Here is a 25,482-nt window from a genome sequence, read left to right as displayed (position 1 = left end):
CTGCTATACACATGAGTGAGACATAGACATCAGCAACACAAGTACTTGACATGTTCTGCTATACACATGTACGAGACACAGACATCAGCTATAGAAGTACCTGACATGTCCTGCTATTCAGATGTGATAGACAGACATCAGCTACACAAGTACCTGACATGTTTTGCTATACACATGTGAGAGACACAGACATCAGCTACACAAGCAACTGACATGTTCTCCTATACACGTGTGATAGACAGACATCAGCTACACAACTACCTGACATGCTGTGTTCCCTATACACAAGTGTGAGACAGGGACATCAGCTACACAAGTACCTAACATGTTCTGCTATACACATGTGATAGAAAGACATCAGCTACACAAGTACCTGACATGTTCTGCTATACACATGTGAGAGACACAGACATCAGCTACACAAGTACCTGACATGTTCTGCTATACACATGTGAAAGACAGACATCAGCTACACAAGCACCTGACATGTTCTGCTGTACACATGAGTGAGACATAGATATCAGCTACACAAGTGCCTGACATGTTTTACTATACACATGTGAGAGACACAGACATCAGCTACACAAATACCTGACATGTTCTGGTATACACATGTGTGAGACACAGATATCATCTACACAAATACCTGACATGTTCTGCTATATACATGTGTGAGACACAGACATCAGCTACACAAGTACCTGACATGTTCTGCTATACACATGTGAAAGACAGACATCAGCTACACAAGCACCTGACATGTTCTGCTGTACACATGTGTGAGACACAGACATCAGCTACACAAGTACCTGACATGCTGTGTTCTCCTATACACAAGTGTAAGACACAGACATCAGCTACACAAGTACCTGACATGTTCTGGTATACACATGTGATAGACATACATCAGCTACACAAGCTACTTCTCCCATACACCTGGCTGCATACTGTTGCAGTTCAATATGTTATACACACAGCATAATTTTTTTCTAGGGACCAGTGGGCGGGAGGATGGTGTCTGGTGTCATTGTCTCATAGTCAACAATGTATGTTTGCATGCACCACCATAACTCCCTGTGTGGCCAGCGTATATGGTCTAATTTTCTGAAAAAGCGTTCCTCCCACTTTTATTGTCCCCTTTTCCTGTTTAGCAAGTCTCCCCCACTTCCACTGTGCCCTTTCATGTAGCTTCCTCCCTTCCTGTAGCATTCATCCCTTCCAATGTCCCTTCTCTTGTAGCATACCTACCTTCCAATGTCCCCTCTCCTGTAGCATGTCTATCCCTTTCCCCTAAATGCTACAGGAATGGAGACATTGGAGGAGACACAAATGTCCCCTTACCTACAGTGTGCTCAGCTTCTCCACTCCCCCACAGCAGTATTCTCTTCCTTCACTTCTCTTCTGCATTAATGTATGGCTCTATTGTCGGCAGACACAATGCCATGACATAATGCACTGCTCTATTGCCAGTGCTCGGTAAAGGAAGAGAGGACTGCTGTAGGGGAAAGGGAAATGTGAATATTGTATTTTTTTTTAAGAGTTTGCCCTCGGCCCAGAACCAGGTGCTCCACGGCCCGTTCTTGGGCCACGGTCCAGTGGTTGGGGAACACTGATATATAGGCTGTCAGACAAGCACTGGGAAGTGTTGCTGTGCCTGACACTCATGAATAAGCTGGACACATTGAATAAAAAAAGGCTCATTGGGTCAGGATTCTCTTGTGGTTCAGCCTTGTTAGTGACCGATCAATACCACTGTTCTGCTTTGCATATCTTTTGTGAACCAGTGCTCTGCCATCAACATGTTCCAGTAGCTGGCATTGTGTCGTGGTGGCAGACTCTAGACAACTAGCAGATTTTTGGAATGTAGCAGATGATGAATATTTGTGCCAGGTATTTGCATACAGCTTTAGGACCTGATAGTTGGAGTTTACAGGCATGCAGAGGAGCAATGGGATAGGGGCAATGCTTGCTAATGGCAGTTTGTGAAAATAAACACATTTTGACAAATACAGGGGACTGTCTGGCTTTATACTAGGGGCAGGGTGCTGGCTATGTACTGGGGAAGGGGGCCGGCTATATACAGAGGACTGGCTGTCTGGCTATATTCTAGGGCTGGCTGACTATATACAGGGAGTTGGCTATATCCTGGGGGCTGGCTAGCTTTATTTTAGGGAGAGGCTGTGACCAATGCTTTTTCCTTCCTAGGCTCATACTTGAGTCATTAGGTTTATATTCGGGTCTGCATATACTCAAGTATATATGGTATATTTTATTCTTGAGTGACAAAATAAAAATATTCACCCACAGTAAATTAACAATATAAACATCATACAATTAAAAGAATTGAAGAAACCACACAAACATAACACTTGACAGCAAAAAGGTAAAGAGTGGATGTGAGGCCAGCATCTTTTTCTTAAGAATACTCAAATCTTTATTGACATTCCATTAAAAAAGATTTTCCACCAAAGTTCCAGTAACAGAATATCTTAAAACCTGTTGCACAGCTATATGTTTACTTATTCATCAAAAATAATTTCTAGATGGGATTGCTCTGACTGTCAATAAAAATTTTAGAATCTTTAAGAAAAAGATGCTGACCTCCCATTCACTTCTTTTTGCTGCTACAAACATGGTGATCAAGAAGACTTTTGAGGCCACCATATGTCCTGGCATAGCATGTTCCAAATTGACCAATAATGGGCAAAGGTAGTCGTATAAACTTCTTGTTTTTTTGTATTTATAAAACTTGAGATGCAGAATCTAATAAAAATAAATTTTCCATTTTAGTGCAAAGAAGAATATTATGAAAGTGAAGATAATGAACAATTAGATAATAGTGCAGCACAAACTGGCTATAAAACACAAGATAATAATATAGAAAGTACAACAAAACAATCAGATGGTAGTCGAGGTGACAAATACACAGAAACTACTGCAACACTGGATGATGTTGAAACTAATACAAAGGAACCACCAGAAAGTAGTTCAACTACAGGAGACAATCAACTGCCTGTGGTAGATAACAGTGACCAATCTGGATACATGACACAGGAACAGGAAATCAGTAAAGATTACCCTAACAAGTCTAATGATGGGAAAGAAGTGAAGGACAGAGAAGAAACAGATAAACAGGATATTTCTGATATTGATAAAGACCTAAAATCCACATTTGAAGAATATGGAAAGGATCATATATCAGAGGTTGTAATCACTAAACCTGCTTCATATGATTCTATTAAACCTCAAGAGCAAAACATTGAACATACATATACACAATCTGAATATAAAACAGAAAACAAAGAAAATGAAAAAACTACTACAGCAGAACCATCAGCAATTATTTCAGCATACTCATCTATGGACAATAATCAACCAGCTGAAATAGATCATGAATACAAAGTAATTACTGCAACAGAACCATCAGTAGATATCAGTGACCAGTCTCTATATATAAAACAGGATGACCAAGAAGAATTTACCACTTCAGAACCAACTGAGGTTAGTACAGCATCTTCATTTACTGCATACAATCAACCACCTGTGATAGATATCAGCGAGCAGACTGAATATATAAAACAGGATGACCAAGAAGAAGCTACCACTACAGAACCATCAGACGATACTTCAGCATATCCGTTTACTGCATATAATCAACCACCTGTAATAGATGGCAGTGGCCAGACTGACTATATAAAACAGGATAATCAAGAAGAAGCTATCACTACAGAACCAACAGAGGGTAGTTCAGCACATTTGTTTACCCCGTACAATCAGCAACATGTGATAGATATAAGTGAACAGACTGGATACATAAAACAGGATAACCAAGAAGAAGCTACCACTACAGATCCATCAGGGGGTAGTTTAGCATATCCATCTACCCCATACAATCAACCACCTATAGTAGATAACACTGAACATGATAACCAAGAAGGATCTATCACTACAGAACCAACAGATGGTATTTCAGAATATTCATCTACAATAGATATTCAACCACATGAAATAGAAGATGATTACACGAAAACAACTCCAACAGAACCATCAGACAGTAGTGCAACATATCCATTTATCATATACAATCAGCCAGCTGTAATAGATAGCAGTGACCAGACTGGAGATATAAAACAGGATGACCAAGAAGAAGCTACCACTACAGAACCATCAGAGGGTAGTTTAGCATATCCATCTACTGCATACATTCAACCACCTGTAATAGATAGCAGTGACCAGACTGGAGATATAAAACAGGATGACCAAGAAGAAGCTACTACTACAGAACCATCAGAGGGTAGTTTAGCATATCCATCTACTGCATACATTCAACCACCTGTAATAGATAGCAGTGACCAGACTGGAGATATTAAACAGGATGACCAAGAAGAAGCTACCACTACAGAACCATCAGAGGGTAGTTTAGCATATCCATCTACTGCATACATTCAACCACCTGTAATAGATAGCAGTGGCCAAACTGGATACATAAAACAGGATGACCAAGAAGAATCTAGCACTAAAGAACCAACAGATGGTATTCCAGCATATCCATCTACAGTAGATATTCAACCACATGAAGTAGAAGATGATTTCACGAAAACAACTGCAGCAGAACCATCAGAGGGTAGTTCAGCATATCCATCTACTGCATACAATCAGCCAGCTGTGGTAGATAACACTGATCAGTCTGGATATATAAAACAGGATAACCAAGAAGGATCTACCACTACAGAACCAATAGATGGTATTCCAGCATATTCATCTACAATAGATATTCAACCACATGAAATAGAAGATGATTACACGAAAACAACTCCAACAGAACCATCAGACAGTAGTGCAACATATCCATTTATCATATACAATCAGCCAGCTGTAATAGATAGCAGTGACCAGACTGGAGATATAAAACAGGATGACCAAGAAGAAGCTACCACTACAGAACCATCAGAGGGTAGTTTAGCATATCCATCTACTGCATACATTCAATCACCTGTAATAGATAGCAGTGACCAGACTGGAGATATAAAACAGGATGACCAAGAAGAAGCTACCACTACAGAACCATCAGAGGGTAGTTTAGCATATCCATCTACTGCATACATTCAACCACCTGTAATAGATAGCAGTGACCAGACTGGAGATATTAAACAGGATGACCAAGAAGAAGCTACCACTACAGAACCATCAGAGGGTAGTTTAGCATATCCATCTACTGCATACATTCAACCACCTGTAATAGATAGCAGTGGCCAAACTGGATACATAAAACAGGATGACCAAGAAGAATCTAGCACTAAAGAACCAACAGATGGTATTCCAGCATATCCATCTACAGTAGATATTCAACCACATGAAGTAGAAGATGATTTCACGAAAACAACTGCAGCAGAACCATCAGAGGGTAGTTCAGCATATCCATCTACTGCATACAATCAGCCAGCTGTGGTAGATAACACTGATCAGTCTGGATATATAAAACAGGATAACCAAGAAGGATCTACCACTACAGAACCAATAGATGGTATTCCAGCATATTCATCTACAATAGATATTCAACCACATGAAATAGAAGATGATTACACGAAAACAACTCCAACAGAACCATCAGACAGTAGTGCAACATATCCATTTATCATATACAATCAGCCAGCTGTAATAGATAGCAGTGACCAGACTGGAGATATAAAACAGGATGACCAAGAAGAAGCTACCACTACAGAACCATCAGAGGGTAGTTTAGCATATCCATCTACTGCATACATTCAATCACCTGTAATAGATAGCAGTGACCAGACTGGAGATATAAAACAGGATGACCAAGAAGAAGCTACCACTACAGAACCATCAGAGGGTAGTTTAGCATATCCATCTACTGCATACATTCAACCACCTGTAATAGATAGCAGTGACCAGACTGGAGATATTAAACAGGATGACCAAGAAGAAGCTACCACTACAGAACAATCAGAGGGTAGTTTAGCATATCCATCTACTGCATACATTCAACCACCTGTAATAGATAGCAGTGGCCAAACTGGATACATAAAACAGGATGACCAAGAAGAATCTAGCACTAAAGAACCAACAGATGGTATTCCAGCATATCCATCTACAGTAGATATTCAACCACATGAAGTAGAAGATGATTTCACGAAAACAACTGCAGCAGAACCATCAGAGGGTAGTTCAGCATATCCATCTACTGCATACAATCAGCCAGCTGTGGTAGATAACACTGATCAGTCTGGATATATAAAACAGGATAACCAAGAAGGATCTACCACTACAGAACCAATAGATGGTATTCCAGCATATTCATCTACAATAGATATTCAACCACATGAAATAGAAGATGATTACACGAAAACAACTCCAACAGAACCATCAGACAGTAGTGCAACATATCCATTTATCATATACAATCAGCCACCTGTGGTAGATAGCAGTGACCAGATTGGAGATATAAAACAGGATGACCAAGAAGAATCTACCACTTCAGATCCACCAGATGGTATTTCAGCATATTCATCTACAGTAGATCATCAACTACCTGAAGTAAATGATGATTACAAGAGAACTACTGCAACGGAACCGACAGAGGGTAGTTTAGCATATCCATCTACTGAATACATTCAACCACCTGTAATAGATAGCAGTGGCCAAACTGGATACATAAAACAGGATGACCAAGAAGAATCTACCACTAAAGAACCAACAGATGGTATTCCAGCATATCCATCTACAGTAAATATTCAACCACATGAAGTAGAAGATGATTTCACGAAAACAACCGCAGCAGAACCATCAGAGGGTAGTTCAGCATATCCATCTACTGCATACAATCAGCCAGCTGTGGTAGATAACACTGATCAGTCTGGGTATATAAAACAGGATAACCAAGAAGGATCTACCACTACAGAACCAACAGATGGTATTCCAGCATATTCATCTACAATAGATATTCAACCACATGAAATAGAAGATGATTACACGAAAACAACTCCAACAGAACCATCAGACAGTAGTGCAACATATCCATTTATCATATACAATCAGCCAGCTGTAATAGATAGCAGTGACCAGACTGGAGATATAAAACAGGATGACCAAGAAGAAGCTACCACTACAGAACCATCAGAGGGTAGTTTACCATATCCATTTACTGCATACATTCAACCACCTGTAATAGATAGCAGTGGCCAAACTGGATACATAAAACAGGATGACCAAGAAGAATCTACCACTAAAGAACCATCAGAGGGTAGTTTAGCATATCCATCTACAGTAGATCATCAACTACCTGAAGTAAATGATGATTACAAGAGAACTACTGCAACGGAACCATCAGAGGGTAGTTTAGCATATCCATCTACTGAATACATTCAACCACCTGTAATAGATAGCAGTGGCCAAACTAAATACATAAAACAGGATGACCAAGAAGAATCTACCACTAAAGAACCAACAGATGGTATTCCAGGATATCCATCTACATTAGACATTCAACCACATGAAGTAGAAGATGATTTCACGAAAACAACTGCAGCAGAACCATCAGAGGGTAGTTCAGCATATCCATCTACTGCATACAAGCAGCCACCTGTGGTAGATAGCAGTGACCAGATTGGAGATATAAAACAGGATGACCAAGAAGAAGCTACCACTTCAGATCCACCAGATGGTATTTCAGCATATTCATCTACAGTAGATCATCAACTACCTGAAGTAAATGATGATTACAAGAGAACTACTGCAACAGAACCGACAGAGGGTAGTTTAGCATATCCATCTACTGCATACATTCAACCACCTGTAATAGATAGCAGTGGCCAAACTGGATACAAAAAACAGGATGACCAAGAAGAATCTACCACTAAAGAACCAACAGATGGTATTCCAGTATATCCATCTACAGTAGATATTCAACCACATGAAGTAGAAGATGATTTCACGAAAACAACTGCAGCAGAACCATCAGAGGGTAGTTCAGCATATCCATCTACTGCATACAAGCAGCCACCTGTGGTAGATAACACTGATCAGTCTGGATATATAAAACAGGATAACCAAGAAGGATCTACCACTACAGAACCAATAGATGGTATTCCAGCATATTCATCTACAATAGATATTCAACCACATGAAATAGAAGATGATTACACGAAAACAACTCCAACAGAACCATCAGACAGTAGTGCAACATATCCATTTATCATATACAATCAGCCAGCTGTAATAGATAGCAGTGACCAGACTGGAGATATAAAACAGGATGACCAAGAAGAAGCTACCACTACAGAACCATCAGAGGGTAGTTCAGCATATCCATCTACAGTAGATGATGAACCACGTGAAGTAGAAGATGATTACAAGAGGACAACTGCAACAGAACCATCAGACGATAGTTCAGCATATCCATTCACTGCGTACAATCAACCGCCGATAGATAACACTGATCAGTCTGGATCTATACAACAGGATAACCAAGAAGAAGCTGCCACTACAGAACTATCAGATGCTAGTTCTACAGTAGATAATGAACCACATGAAGTAGATGATTACAAAGGAACTACTGCAACAGATGATTCTGGGAATGAATACTCTGAATATTCTGATGATTATGACAATATTGGTTATGGATGCCCATCACATGTAAGTGTTCTTATATTTTCTTTTCTGTTTTCTTCTTAGTTTCTAGGGATTTCTTTTATTTACTGTAATCCAAAGTATAACGTTTTGGCTAAAATAAGCCTTTATCAAATAAGCCTACCGCTGTAAGAAGAAAGTGCGAAAGAAGTCCAGTATTTATGTTTCTGTAGCGATGCGTGGTATTGCACGTCTGTGCTTGTGGATGGCGCTCTGAGCTACGCTTGAGTAGGAATTATTTCCTGCCATCTATTTCTTTGTAGATTTAAACACAAACCAATTCTAGAGAATTGGAAATAGATAGGTGGTTTTTCTAAGATATCCAATCCCCAGATTTTATTATGATTAATTCATAATTATTAATATATGCACTCAGTCTGCATGATATAGAAGCCTTTCTTGGGAATATATGCTGCCTGAATGTAGAGAGTCTAGCCTATAAGCATTTCAGTGTAGTTTGGTCGAGGCTGTGAGGTCTACAGTTCACTCCCTTGACCAGTCTAGAGTATACTCTCTGCTGCCCCTCAGCTCCAACAGTCTTGCCCCCACCCAAAAGCAGAGAAAGGGACCTAATAGTACAAGGACTTAGGAAACCATCCGACAATCAGAAATTTTGGAATTTGGTAAAAGTGCAGATTGATGTTATAGGAAGATATATAATACTGAGTTCACAGCTGTAAGTATCTGTAAGTCAGGTATAGCTGCACTGATATATCCTTCTCCCAATTGATAAAAAACTTTTAGTCAACCTCTGATATACATCATTTCTGACCTGGAGAAAACATCATTCTAATTTTGAAATGTACAGCCATCTGTTTTGGTCACCCCTTTAGAGAGAGCTGTAACACATGAAATATTAATCCACATCTGCAGCATTTGCACAGGCTCTTCGGTGGAACCAACATTCATTGTTGTTTTTGTCACCTATGATTGGTTACAGTAATGATGTTAGTGGAGATTTTTATCGTTATTACTCCTAATTCTGAGCCTAGAAATTGAAGGGGTGCATGTTTGTTTGCATTTTGCACATTTTTGAAGCTACTACCATCATTTTAAAAACTTATAAAAAATTTGTGTCACATTTATATCCTGTAGCATGTTCTCATTGATTGTAAGTATTACAGCATTTGGCCGCATTCATCTTCCCTTTAAATACAACCAGTCGTCCTGTCCCTGCAGCTGAGAAACACCCCTATACATGATGCTGCCACCACCATGTGTCACTATTGGAATTGTATTTGGCGGGTGATGAGCAGTGCCTGGTTTTCTCCACACATACCACTTAGAATTAACACCAAAAGGTTCAATCTTAATTCTCATAGTCTGGGAGTCCTGCATGTGTTTTGCAAACTGTATGCGGCTTTCATATGTGTTGCACTGAGGAGAGGCTCCTGTCAGCGCACACTGCCATAAAGCCCCGACTGGTGGAGGCAGCTGTGATAGTTGACTTTGTGAAATTTTCTCCTAACTCCCTACTACATCTCTGAAGCTCAGTCACAGTGATATTTGGGGTTCTTTTTTTATCTCTCTCACCAAGCCTCATCTCCTACAATTGCTTAGTTTGGCTGGGCGGCCACAACTTCTTCCATTTAAAGGATTACGGAGGCCACTGTGCTTTGTCTGGGAAGATGGGCTGCAGAGTGGATAACAGGGGTTGTTTCCCCATCAATCACACTTTATTTTCCTATCACTTGGTAACATAGTGAAGTCTTACTAGAAAGAGTTTAACCCCTAGGGGACACAGCCTATTTCGGCCTTAAGGACGCGGCCCCATTCTTCAAATCTGGCCTGTGTCACTATAAGTGGTCATAGTTTTGGAACGCTATGAGATATCCAGGGGATTTTGAGATTGTTTTCTCGTGACACATTGTACTTCAAATTAGTTTAAAAATTTGGATGATATCTTTTGTGTTTAGTTATGAAAAAAAACTAAATTTGGCAAAAATTTGGAAAAATTCTTTATTTTCAACGTTCTAAATTCTCTACTTTTGATGCAGATAGTCATAGCTCCCAAATAAATTCATAACTTACATTTCCCAAATGTCTGCTTTATGTTGGCATGGTTTTTTAAGATTCCACATATTTTACTAGAATGTTATGAGGCTCAGAATTTAGGTATCATTTTTCAAATTTTTTGTAAAATCACCAAAACCTGTATTTAGATGGACCTGCTCAACTTCTAATTGACACTGAGAGGCCTAAATAATAGTGGGACTCGTAAAATACCCCATTGTGAAAACTACACACCTCAACGTATGAAAAACCACTTTTAAGAAGTTTGTTAACGCTTTACGTGTTTTATAGGGGTTAAAACAAAATGGAGGTGCAGTCTGCAAATTGTAATATTTTTTCACAATACACTCATTTTGGGTGGAAAATTAAACATTTACAATGGATTAAATGAATAAAGGCTCCACAAAGTTTGTTACCCAATTTCTCCCGAGTACACGGATCCCCCATATGTGCTGGTAACCTGCTGTATGGGCGCACGGCCGGGTATAGAAGGGAAGGAGGTGCCATCCAGATCAGATTTGCTATGTCACATTGTACAGGCTATAATTTTTTTCTTTTTTTAATGTGGACCTATAGGGGCTTATTTCTTTTGCCATATGAGATGCACTTTTCTGGTACGTAATTTGGGGGAATCTATAGGCTAATTGGTGAGATTTTATTAACTCTTTGTTGGTGGAGGAAATGAAAATCATCACTTTTCAGGAAGATTTTTATGGGGTTTTTTTTTTTGGCTGTTTACCATACCATAAAAATAGTATATTATTTTTATTCTATGGGTCGCCACGATTACAAAAAGACCTCATTTATATAGATTTTTTATTTTTTTACCATTTTTAGTGCATAAAAAGTAATTTGGCAAAAATGTTGTTACTTTTAGCATCACCGTCTTTCATATGCATAACTTTTTTATTTTTCGCCTCACAAATCTGTTTAAGGGCTTATTTTTTGCGAGAAGGATTGTTCTTTTTAGTGGTCTTATTTTAGAGTGCATAACATTTTTTAAATCCCTTTTTAGAGCATTTTTATAGGGTATTAATTGAAAATGATCTTTTTTCTGGAGCTTTTTTTTGTTTTGTTTTTTACGGGGTTAACTTTGCGGATCTAATAACGATTCTGTTTTATTATGCAGATTGTTACGGACGCAGGGATACCAAATATGTGGGGGTTTTGTGTATTTTATTCAATTGTACTGAATAAAAACCAATTTGGAGAAAATCTTGTTCATTTTAGCATCATCATCTTTTCATATGCATAACTTTTTTATTTTTTGGCTGACAAATCTAGTTAGGGGCTTATTTTTTGCGAGAAGAGTTGTTCTTTTTAGTGGGCTTATTTTGGAGTGCATAACATTTTTTAAATTACTTTTTAGAGCATTTTTTATAGGGTATTAATTAAAAATTATCTTTTTTCGGAACGTTTTTGCGTTTTTTTTCTACGGCGTGTACCGTGCGGGTCCAGTAACGATTCTGTTTTATTATACAGATTGTTACGGACGCGGCAATACCAAATATGCAGGGTTTTTTGTGTTTTTGTGTTTTTTATACTTTATTAAGTGTTTTTATGGGAAAGTGACATTTTAGGGGCTTATATTTTTATGTATTTATTTTTTATTTATTATAATGTGTAGTGTTAAGTGTTTTTGCATATTTTTACTTATACATACTTGAACTTGAACCAGTGATGCTCTGATCACTGGTTTAAGTTCAATACACTGCTCTACAATACTATTTTATTGTAGAGCAGTGTAAACTGTCTGAGCAAGCTTGCGCATGCTCAGACAGTTTACAGTCAGACCCGGAAGGGGTCTGACTGCCATGGAAACCGGGCAGCTCCGGGGCACATGCCAGTCCTCGGAGCTGCCCAGAAGTGGATCGGATCCCCCGGTAAGCGGCACGGGGGATCCGATCCACAGCGCAAAGACCCTTACACGCCGCGGTCATGTTTGACCGCGGCGTGTAAGGGGTTAACACCCGCGATCGGAGCCGGCTCCGATCGCGGGTGTTAGCGCAGGCTGTCAGCTGTACTAGACAGCTGACTGCCGCTGCTTCTGATACCGGCTCCGTTCGTGAGCCGGTGCCAGAAGCAGGACGTTATAGAATGTCCCCGTGCGCTAAGCATCTAGCCCCGGGGACGTACTATAACGTCCTGGTGCGCCTAGGGGTTAAGATTAGTCATGTAAACATGTGTATGTGATTTGGGTTGTAGTTTAGGCACTCAGTGTCCAAAAGGTTCACCATCACCATCACTGCTCTATACCAATCTATGATTCCTTTTTATTTATTCTATTCATTGTTTTGTTTTTTATACTTCTTTTTCTTCTGCCAAGAAAAACAAAAATGTTTTACTGGCACAATTTGGTTTGCGCTAAAGAATCCATTGGTTGAAATCCAAGAATGTATATCTGGCCTGTAAACATATGTAGGGCATATCTGAGGCAGCTAACAATTTTTCTAAATTGTTACAACCAATTGAATAGGTGCTAAAATAAGTACATAGGGTTGCTATCAGCTATATTACACAGCTGACACATACTGAACTTCTGCTGGCACCAATTGTGGCACCTAACAGGTATACTGCTGGGTGCCACCATCTACAGTATAAATGGTTGTCGTCGAATTCTGTGACGTCATCGTTGGCGCCGATTGTCACAGTGACAGCTGGGAGCCTCTTAAAGGCTCCTATAGCTGACATTATTATTAATATTTTGAAAAAATTGGACTTACATTGGAAGATCCCAAGCTGGTGCCCAATCTCATGATCCGGCAAGTGAAGCCAGGATAATTTCCCATTACAGAAAATGTGTGTTATTGTTTGCATGAGGAAATGTTATAGAATTTTTAAATATAATTTCTGTATCAAATCCTCGTTGTTTTCTAGATATCTGCTTGATGTCATTCTTTGGAAAGCCTCTGTTTACTTCCTAAGGATAGAAATCTGTCCATGGTCATGTAATATCACACAGATACATGAGCTGTTAATAATCACAGTCTTGTGTTATAATTAGCCTTGCTCCTGTGTGACATCACATGACCAAGAATCGATTTCTATCCACTTAAAACATTCTAAAGATTGTGCAAAAGTAAATTGCTAAATTGTAAAACTTTTCATCAAACAAACAAATATTTATTTACTGAAATCGGAACATCCCTTAACATAAAACTTGATGAATAGGTCATTTTTTGGTGACACATAGGGGCAGATTTACTTACCCGGCCCATTCACGATCCAGCGGCGCGTTCTCTGCAGTGGATTCGGGTCTTCCGGTGATTCACTAAGGTAGTTCCTCCGCCGTCCACCAGATGTCGCTGCTGCGCTGAAGTTCCCCGAGGCCCGCTGGAAAGCCCTGAAATTCACCGGCCTATACCTGGTGAAGGTAAGTGCAAGTTTCGCAAAACACTTTTTTTTTTTTAACGCGGCGGTTTTTCAGAATCCGTCGGGTTTTTGTTCGGCCACACCCCCCGATTTCTGTCGCGTGCATGCCGGCGCCGATGCGCCAAAATCCGATCGCATCTGCCAAAATCCCGGGGCAATACAGGGAAAATCGGCGCAAATCGGAAATATTCGGGTAACACGTCGGGAAAAAGCAAATCGGGCCCTTAGTAAGTGACCCCCATAGTCCCACTGTACTCCATGAAGCAATGTAAAACCCCTCTATAAGAACACTTCCAGCTCTTTTAACATATTATTTACAACCTATGGAAAAAATGGCCATTATATTAAAAAATAAAAGTAAAACTGGAATAACGTCTTATCATCATCCTTACAGAGAAGCCCAAAGGTAAATAAAGAGTTAAGTTTTTACATGCAAAGAATAATAAAAATAAGTTATTTCCATGTGTTCTTTTATGTCCTATGGGTCTCTTTTTGTAGATAGAGCCGTTGTGACTCTATCGTATCTTGATCCATATAGCCTCATTAATAAACTATAAAACAAAACATATATATTTAATAACCATCAGCTAAATATTCAGATTAGGGCCAAATAAAAAGTATTGTACAAACACAAAATCTAATTTAATCAGAAGTATTCTCTAAAGCAAACAAATGTTTCTACAAATGTTAGTGGCAGCCCCTTCACTGTCCATGCACAACACAGCAACACTCTCATCAATATGGTTGAGGTACAGGTCAGCCATAGTTGTACAAACTAATTCCAGCTGAGGGACCTTGCACACAGGCGTAGTGGGGATGTATATACGGCTATATACATCCCCATAGACGGCTTTAGGCGCCCAGTGGCGGTACGGTGCCACACACGTGTGTTACTATTCCGTACCATGTATGGGAAAATAAAGAGCATACTCTATTTTTCCCGATGCTTAGTGGGGGAGCCTACGTGTGTGTGCATATAGCCTGAGGTTACAAGTTTTTCTATTTATATTGGGGTAAAACAGGCCCCCATAAGCATACATTGACTGGCTCATAAGAGATACAAGCCATAATAATACAATTACTATTCAGAAACTAATATGATAGTCACCCAAATATATGTGTGCCTTTCTTCTCAACAACTCATAGGATGACAAGTCAAAGGACAACTCAAAAAACAGGTCAAAGAATAAGTCAAAGGGCAACTCAAAGGATAAGTCAGAGGACAACCCAAAAGACAAAAAGTCAAAGAATAAGTCAAAGGACAACTCAAAAGATGACAAGTCAAAGGATAAGTCAAAGGACAACTCAAAGGACGACAAGTCAAAGGACAACTCAGAAGATGACAAGTCTCCAAAATAGGTCAGTGCAACAAAAAGTTCCCTATACTAAATCCACATCAAATATATTACATTCAGGAAAAACAATGTGAGAAAAATGATTATGTTATATATTCTATAGACAGAGACACACACTTTTATTTAAGACTTATATGTGCACTTATCCATGGTTGTGAATGTTAATCAGACAAGTGAAGTCCCGGCAGGTTTCTGTACTATAATGATATATATATATATTTAGAATAAGCTTTGGTTGGGTCTAGCTGCTACTTCCTTAATAAAAGATGAGTGTTAAGATCCCATAATCTATTAATAAAAAAGTGTCAAAAATTAAATGGATCATATAGATTGATATCAGTGTGAAGCTGGGGTTTTAAAGCAGCAGCTATAGGTGCAACTCTTAAAGGGATATTACCATTTCAGCAAATAAATGTTATATTTGGAATAATGAATAGTTATACAATTAACCATTATACTTTCTGTATCAATTCCTCACACTTTTCTAGATCTCTGCTTGCATTTTTTGAATTCTGACATGTCACTACAAGTGGTTATAACTTTTGAACTCTTTAACCCCTTAAGGACGGAGGGTTTTTCGGCTCATTTCTCGCTCTCCAACTTCAAAAATCCATAACTTTTTCATTTTTCCGTGTACAGACCTGTGTGAGGGCTTATTTTGTGCGTAACAAATTTTACTTTCCCGTAATGTTATTTATTTTAACATGCCGTGTACTGCGAAGCTGAAAAAAAATTCCAAATGTGGAAAAATTTTAAAAAAAAAACGCACGTCACGTTCTTGTGGGCTCAGTTTTTACGACTTTCACTCTTCGCTCCAAATAACATGCCTACTTTATTTTTTGGTTCGGTGCGATCGCGGTGATACCAAATTTATATAGGTTTTATTGTGTTTTAATACATTTTCAAAAATTAAACGAATGTGTACAAAAAAGAAAAAAAATTCTTTGCCATCTTCTGATGCTAATAACTTTTTCAAACTTTTGTGCATGGAGATGTTTGAGGTGTCATTTTTTGCGAAATGAGGCGACGTTTTCATTGCTACCATTTTGAGGTCTGTGCGACATTTTGATCATTTTTTATTTCATTTTTTATGTTATGTAAAAAGGTGTAAAAGTCGCATTTCGGACATTTGGGCGCCATTTCCCGCCTCGGAGGTCACCGCCGCCTGTAACCGTTTTTATATTTTGATAGATCGGGCATTTTGGGACGCGGCGATACCTAATATGTTCGTGATTTTTACTGTTTATTATGTTTTATATCCGTTCTAGGGAAAGGGGGGTGATTTGAACTTTTAATATTTTATTAATTTTTTTTCTTTTTTTAGCTTTTTTTTTTCTTTTTTTTTTCACTATCTTTTAGACCATCTAGGTTACATTAACCCTAGATGGTCAGATCGCTGCTACCATATACTGCAATACTTCTGTATTGCAATATATGGCATTTTTGCAGCACATTCATTACAATGAGCCACTGGCTCATTGTAACGAATCTGCAGCTGCCAGATAGCCTCGTGTCAAAAGAAGACACAAGGCTACCATGGCAACTGATCGCCGCCCCCCGATGACGTTTGGGGGCGTGGCGATCAAAAAAAAGATGGCGGCGCCCGCGCGCCGCCGTCTTTTGAATCCCGCCGGCGACTTTGCCGGCGGCAACGGGGGGGTTAATAGCCGCGGTCGGTGCTAGCACCGACCGCGGTTATTAGCGGTGGGGGTTTTATGCATTTTGCAAAAACCCCCACCTTTGTATGAAGAGGACTCAGCCCGTGAGCCCTCTTCATACATCCCTTATACCTCTGCGCCGTAGAGCTACGGCGCAGAGCGTTAAGGGGTTAACTTACCCAAGTGATTTTGAAATTATTTTCTCGTGACACTTTGTACTTCATGTTACTTGAAACATATTGGTGGTATGTCTTGTATTTTTTAATGAAAAAACTGATATTTGGTGAAAATTTGCAAGAATATTCAATTTTCGAAATTCAAAATGTTCTACTTTTTCCACACATAGTCATACAAGCAAAAAGACTTGATAACTAATATTAACCAAATGTCTGGTTAATGTTGACACATACAATGCCAGTACAAATTCAGGTGATCTAGATTCATCATATCTCAGTGCCACGAAATGCACTGTACAGCTGGAGTGATCTAGTAGATATTTGTTAACCCCTTACAATTTAACTCAGTTTTATTGCTGTTTTAGATCCTTTAACTCAGTGATGGTCAGTGTAAAATCCCAGAGGGTGGGTTGGGACTCTGTAAGCAGCGAATTGGGGCACATTTACTAAGGGCTTTACCCGCACTTTTGTCGGACTGTGCGCGTTCTTCTAGGCTAAAATGGCTTGCACAGACATTTAAGAAGTGTCTGCACCGCTATTGTGTCACATGCTACCCTTTAATGACGCACTGCATTGGCCTACAAGAGGTCCGACTGATTTGGACCGCCGCATTTAACTTACAAATTGTGTCGCACACCATATGTCAAAAGTGCACCACAAAAAAGATGGTGAACTCTGTCGGGCCAGTGCAGGAAAGCACCAGATTCATGATTTCTGGCGCACAATCGCCGCACTTAGCATTATATATGGAAATATCCATTTTAATGCAGTTTTCAACTTTCTAAGTAAATGTTCCCCATTATGATCCATTTACAATAGTGCTGTGAGATGCTGTATGCTGACAATGTGGTTAGATTATCAGGGTACAGGTTTATCGACCCTTTTATTTTCCTTCTGAACATTGTAAACATTGTAAACATTCTTTACATCTGACATGTAGAAAGAGAGATGAGACAGATCAGAGATGAGAGATGATAAGATTCATGATTTGCATATTAGACACAATGGGGGTCATTTACTAAGGGCCCGATTCGCGTTTTCCCGACGTGTTACCCGAATATTTCCGATTTGCACCGATTTCCCCTGAATTTCCCTGGGATTTTGGCGCACGCGATCGAATTGTGGCGCATCGGTGCTGGCATGCACACGACGGAAAACGGGGGCGTAGCCAAACAAAAACCCGACGGATTCAGAAAAATCGCGGCATTTAAAAAAAAAAGTGGCGCGAAACTTGCACTTACCTTCACTAGGAATAGGCCGGTGAACTTGAGTGCATTCCAGGGAACTTCAGCGCAGCAGGAACTACTTTAGTGAGTTGCCGGAGGACCCGAATCCAACGCAGAGAACGAGCCGCTGGATCGCGAATGGACCGGGTAAGTAAATCTGCCCCAATGACACACTGTCAGCACTACTACATCTCAGTGTGTGAGCTCATCCTGGAATGCAGGGGTGGGGGATAGAGGCAGAGAGCAGAGAACAGCACAGCGTCATACAAGATGTCTGCTAACCCTAAACTCATAAGATACACGGTCGGATCCCAGGGCAACCAAAATTGTGTATACCACGACTGATAGAGACAGGTTGGAATTATATCTGTGAAATGCTGTATTTTTGTTAAAAAAGTGAATAGAGAATTTGTTACTATGGTATACAGAGTATATTTAAGAAACTTGTCTTTGTGGGAATACCCCTTTAACTGCTTTTAACACACTGCTAAGTCAAAACATTTAGGTATTGATACACTGTTGAGACCAGGCTTTGAGGAATTAATGCCACTAGCGTTTATGATAGAAGAGAGACTAAATTAGCACTTTACAACTACCTTTTACTATGTAATTATATTATATATATTATAATTTTTATTGAAAAACTAATTAAAAATATTTTTTCAGATTTTAGAAAAAGTCATCAAGTAAACCTTAAAAAGGTGAGTATACATTATACAGGCGGTCCCCTAATTAAGAACACTAGACTTACATACGACCCCTAGTTACAAATAGACCACTGGATATTGGTAATTTATTGTACTTTAGTCCTGGGCTACAATAAACAGCTGTAACAGTTATCACAGGTGTCTGCAATGAAGCTTTATTGTTAATCCTGGTTCTTATGACAACCCAACATTTTTTAAATCCAATTGTCACAGAGACCAAACAAGTTCTGGCTGGGATTACAATGATAAAATATATAGTTCCAACTTACATACAAATTCAACTTAAGAACAAACCTACAGACCCTATCTTGTATGTAACCCGGGGACTGCCTGTACTCCTTCCACTAAGGAAGTTAAATTACAGATGACAATTAGCACTTAAACACTTGACTATAAGATATAAGAACATTTAGAAACTATATTTATCTCGCTAACCCTTTAATTACCAGGCATGTAAGGGTTTTTCCCACAGAAGAAAATTCTCACATCTCAATCCCCTAGTGATGTTAACACCATAAAGATCATTTTAACCCATTACTCATTTTAAGCTCCTATAACTCAGTGATGGTCAGTGCAAAATCCCAGAGTGTGGGCAAGTACTCTCTAAGCAGACACTTCATGATCTGCTATGTGCTATGAGATATGAGATGCTGTGTGCTGACAATGTGCTTAGATTATCCTGGTAAAGGTTTATCTACACTTTTATTTAGCTTGTGAGCATTCACAAGTATCTGACACATAGATGAGATAAATCAGAGATGAGAGATGATGCACATTACACACATTGACACAGTCAACCCTGCTACATCTCTGCTCTATCACACTATCCCCTCTCCAGATAAAGAAGTTATCTGCCTGTAGCTTGTAGCTCTCCTCTCGTTGCTGCTATTGTCTGCCGGCAGGAAGTCAGTGTGTATCAGTGTGAGCTCCATCCTTAAATGCAAGAGTGGGGGCTAGAGTGCATGGAGCAGAGAGAGAGAGAGAAGTTCCAGAGTGTCAGGCAAGATGGCTGACGACCCTAAAGTCACAAGATACAGGGTCAGAAACCAGGGGCAACTGCAATTGTGCAGACCAGGACTGATAGCAACAGGTTGGGATTATATCTGTGAAATGCTGTAGTTTTCTTAATCACAGTGAAATAGAGAATGTGTAATTTTGCTATCCTAAGTATATTTCAGAAACTTTCCATCGTGGGAATACCCCTTTAAATAAAAAGAGAGATTCTGCTAGAATATATGTATTATATCAATTTTCTGAAATAACGAAAAAAGAGATGTGTATTCTTTTCCTGTACACTATTTTTTTCTTATATTGAATATTAAAAGCCTAACTGAGTCTATTACTGATATTGTATTATTACATATTTTTAACAAGTTCAATCATATATCTTTTTTATTTCTCTAGGAACAAGTTCATTTGATGACGGAAATCTTTATGTTGGAAAATAATAAATCAGAGATGTTTTCTCATTAGTTAATATTGGGATAAATAGAATAGTATTTCCTATCATGTGCATTTTAAATGAAATAAAATTCTTTCAGCATATTTCTTTTTTCTGAGTTGAATATTGCTCAAACACACACAGATACTTTTGTGGGATGCATTTGGAAATATATAAAATGCAGATAAAAATGTCTACTTTGCAATTGATTTCACATCAAGACCATTTGCCAAAAATGTCAGCAACCAATCTGCATATGAATCCTTTAAAGTACACATTCTTAAAATGTTTGCACTAACATTTCCTTGTGCAGGAGTGCAGAACTCCATTCCCTAAGAAGCTGATTCTAGTACCATATGTAGAAAGTGATTCCATGCTTGTACGGGCTATAATATTCATACAGCCAAGTTCCCATGGGAGATGCTGTGTGCTGACAATGTGGTTAGATTATTAGTGTACAGGGTGTATCTACACTTTTATCTAGCTTCTGAACATTCTACCCATAGTTACCCATACAACACCTATAACAGCTACCCATATAACAGCTACCCATATAACACCTATAGGTCTGCCTCCCACCACACAGTATCAGAGCTACCCATATAACACCTATAGGTCTGCCTCCCACCACACAGTGTCACAGCTACCCATATAACACCCCATAGCTGTGCCTTCCACCACAGTCTGAAAGTCAGAATATTTCCAGTTGCCCATGGCAACCAATCACAGCTCAGCTTTCATTTCACCAGTGCTCATGAATATTTTAAAGGGGAGCTGTGATTGGTTGCCATGGCAATTGGAAATATTCTGACTTTCAGACTGCTTGATAAATCTGCCCCATAGTGTCACACTTAAACATATAACACTCATAGCTCTGCCTCTCACCACACAGTGTCACAGCTACCCATATAACACCAATAGCTCTGCCTCCAACCACACAGTGTCACATCTACCCATATAACACCCGCAGCTCTTTCTCCCACGAAATAGTGTCACAGCTACCCATATAACACTTATAGTTCTGCCTCCCACCACACAGTGTCACAGCTACCCATATAACACCCATAGCTCTGCATCCCACCACACAGTGTCACAGCTACCCATATAACACTCATAGCTCTGCCTCCCGCCACACAGTGTTACAGCTACCCATATAACACCCCATAGCTCTGCCACCCACCACACAGTGTCACAGTAACCAATATAACACCGATAGCTCTGCCTCCCACCACACAGTGTCACAGCTACCCATATAACACCGATAGCTCTGCCTCCCACCACACAGTGTCACAGCTACCCATATAACACCCCATAGCTCTGCCTCCCACCACACAGTGTCACAGCTACCCATATAACACCCGCAGCTCTTTCTCCCATCAAATAGTGTCACAGCTACCCATATAACACTCATAGTTCTGCCTCCCACCACACAATGTTACAGCTACCCATATAACACCCATAGCTCTGTCTCTAACCACATAGTGTCACATCTACCCACATAACACCTATAGCTCTGCCTCCCACCACACAGTGTCACAGCTACCCATATAAGACTAATAGCTCTGCCTCCCACCACACAGTGTCACAGCTACCCATATAACACCCCATAGCTCTGCCTTCCACCACACAGTGTCACAGCTACCCATATAACACCCCATAGCTCTGCTTCCCAACACACAGTGTCACAGCTACCCATATAACACCCCATAGCTCTGCCTCCCACCACACAGTGTCACAGCTACCCATATAACACCCCATAGCTCTGCCTCCCACCACACAGTGTCACAGCTACCCATATAACACCCCATAGCTCTGCCTCCCACCACATAGTGTCACAGTTATTCATATAGCACCCCATTGCTCCGCCTCCCACCACACATTGTCACAGCTACCCATATGGCACTAATACCTGTGCTTCTCACCACATAGTGTCACAGCTACGTATATAACACCCCTAGCTCTGCCTCCAACCAAACTGTGTCACAGCTAGATGACTGGTCCATTAAATGCAACAGCCCACACTTCTTGCCTAAGCTTCTTTAGGTTGATATTTTATTTTGATTTTAAGAATGATGGGAATTTTGTTTGTCAATAAATGCTGCCTATGTGACAGGCTGAATGATGACACTCTACAATGACCAAACAACAGATCAAAGGTGGTGCTGCAAATGTTCAAGCCCTTAGAAAATAGCCTTTCCTAAAACTGACTGTGGGTATGAGTCCATCTAGATCAATGTGACCAATTGGGATTGGCAACAGTAATACAATGGAAACAAGTTCGAGTAAAGAAAGGGTAGCCCCAGATATAGGTAGTCTCAGCGCCTCTAATTTTCTTCAATAAACGGCCCATAAAATTTGTCATATATGTGGATTACATGCAGAGAGGTAAGGAAGTATGTGGAGCTGCTTTTGTTTTTATGGGTTTTACTTTGCACATAATTCTTTGGGTATCCCATAGATACCAAATGTTTATAGTTTTTGAAATATAAAAATCATTTTCAAAATGTCATTCTAATAAAATTTTGCCACACATAACTCTTCTACTTTCGCATGCAGAGTTGTATATGGTGTCATTTTTTGCAGTTAAATTTTTGTAATTTTTATCAGTGTCAGTGATACAATCTTAAACGTGTACAACGTGTTGATCCTTTTTTGTTTGAATGTAAAGGGGTTGTCCCATCTAAGGAAATTAGGCCCTTTCCACAGTCTAGTGGCAAACTTGCTGATCGGTGGGGGTCTGATGTACCCCTGTCACACCACGAGATGACCAGAGCAGACAGTTATGCATGCGTCCGTCTCTATAAAGCCGACAGAAAATGACAGCTCCATAGAGATGAACGGGACAGCCCGCACACGACGACTGCTCTAGTCATCCAGGGGTTCAACGGGGACCCCCATTTTCGTGATCCGTGGGGGTCCAATCACTGAGACCCCACTGATTAGCATGTTAGACCCTATCCTGTGCAAACTTCCTTAGTTACAACCCCTTTAATGGTTGGCAAATTATCTTGTTGCATTATGCATTATTATTTTGGTCAAGTATTTTTGGATGAAGGGATGAAGGGAAGGGATGATTTTTTTGGCACTCTTTTGCGTATAATTTATTGCAGGTGTTTTTTCCTGTGATGTCTTGACCTAATCTATTTTGCATGCAAAACATGAGGAGGCATCAAGTCCCCTAAGCTGCTACCATCGCTTGGTGATCTCAATCAACTCCATAGAGATTAATGGAGCAGAACCATTAATTAATGGAGCAGTCTCAGCCCCCCCCCCCCCCCCACCTTTGTGCATAGGGCCTAACTTGCTTTCGTGGGAAAACCCCTTTAACATATGTAAACACCTAAACATACCTTAAAAACGATAGCAGCACAAAAATGTTTGCTATGGGAGCACAATGCATGCCCTCAAACTCCGACCTAGCAGCGACTAACTAGGAAGATGGGCAGCGACATGGGCCAAAAACATAAAGTATACTCTGACCTCATTAAATGTCCTACAACTTCTCTAGGATAAAAGCGCCATTTTCAGGGTTCCTTACAACGTGGAGAATGAGCTGTCTGTCCCTACATCACCATAAAGCACAAATTAGTGGATCCAATGCATCAGATTACTGCTGGTAGAGTGTCCTAATTTGGTTGCTCGTTCAGTCTAGGTGATGGGTACAGGTTATCTTGCATCTTTAATACTGAAATATTAACTTCGCTGTCTGCCTGAGCACCTCTCGGATTCCCCGTCTTTTAATTTATTCACGCCCTCCTGCTGTCGAACTACTAGAGAGTACACGTCCCGCTCTCCAGATCGTAGTATTTTGTTTGGTTGGATGTGCAAAAATCATAATTTTTTCTCTGTTTTAAATTTTTTTTAAGGCTTTTACTACACGGGTTCAGTAATGAATTAATTTTATTATATGGGTTGTTACGGATGTTGCAATACCCTATATGTGCTGTTTATGTGGTAATTTTCACGTTTTAGTGTATTTTGGAGTTTTAAACTATATGGGACATTTATAGGGGACTTTCATTTTGTATTAAAAAAAATTTTTGTTAAACTTTTTTTTCCTTTTTTTTGTCCCCCTCTGGGACTTGAACAAGTGATCATACTAACCCAGCAGCCAGTCATGTAAGGCAGCCCTGGGGTCCTTCATCGGACCAGTATCCAATAGGAAATATGCGTGGAACCCAACCCCCGTATATGACTAGTGCTAATAGGCACAGTTAGTTGAGTGACGGCAGTGTATACTCAAAGTGAGACAGAAGGCGGGTACCTCGTCAGAGACTATCATTGGCTTACTCGTATGGGCTGCCGTCCACTAGCGCAGCGAGGATGTGATGACGACACCCAGCGGAGACCATGTCAGCTGACCATGTTGTTGTTGTCATGCGACGATGTACTCTGCGCATGTCAGTGGGCAAATACCGAGGTCCGCTGGTGGAGGTACTGCGAATGCCTGTGGACTTAGATCGTGGTGAATATCTGTAGTGCTAAGGTTGGGTTAATAGCTGTGGCGCCAAGGTTAGTAGCTGTGCTGCCAAGGTAAGTATACATATGACTAGATCTCGCTATGGATTGATATGAAGGTAGACAATTCCCTCCGGATGTCTTTACTCAGTTATTGATGGTGCATACAGGCTCGGACTGGCCTGCCAGGATACCAAACCCGGTGGGCCCTTATCATGAGTCACCATCTCCTGCCTGTGTCTGTGAGCAGGCACATTCAGCTGAGGCTGGAGGAGGGGGGCAGCAGGGGGGACTATGACGTCCTGCAGAGGGAGAGACAGGTTCTCTGCTCTTCCCACAGCAGCGCTGGGGCAGTGAGTAAGACATTTCCTCCTCCCTGCACTGAGCACCTCAGCCCCTGACACTGCAGGAGAACATGGCCCCTGAT

The 25,482-nt window shown here is 40.1% G+C and overlaps 1 protein-coding gene across 1 annotated transcript in view; it reads left to right on the top strand.

Annotated features, from left to right (window-relative positions):
- The window catches only part of LOC140128448 (uncharacterized), a 31,162-nt gene extending 10,548 nt beyond the window's left edge, over positions 1-20,614 (top strand). The window contains exons 6-9 of the mRNA XM_072150154.1: positions 2,791-8,655; positions 15,181-15,393; positions 19,116-19,150; positions 20,561-20,614. Of these exons, the coding sequence (XP_072006255.1) occupies positions 2,791-8,655; positions 15,181-15,393 (6,078 nt within the window). The 3' untranslated portion in view covers positions 19,116-19,150; positions 20,561-20,614. The remainder of the gene's footprint in view (positions 1-2,790; positions 8,656-15,180; positions 15,394-19,115; positions 19,151-20,560) is intronic.
- The last annotated feature ends 4,868 nt before the right edge of the window (positions 20,615-25,482 follow it).

Source organism: Engystomops pustulosus, chromosome 4 (genome assembly GCF_040894005.1).
Source record: "Engystomops pustulosus chromosome 4, aEngPut4.maternal, whole genome shotgun sequence".
Taxonomy (NCBI): Eukaryota; Metazoa; Chordata; class Amphibia; order Anura; family Leptodactylidae; genus Engystomops; species Engystomops pustulosus.
Note: the sequence above shows the minus strand (reverse complement) of the source record. Positions and strands in the feature narration are given on the sequence as shown.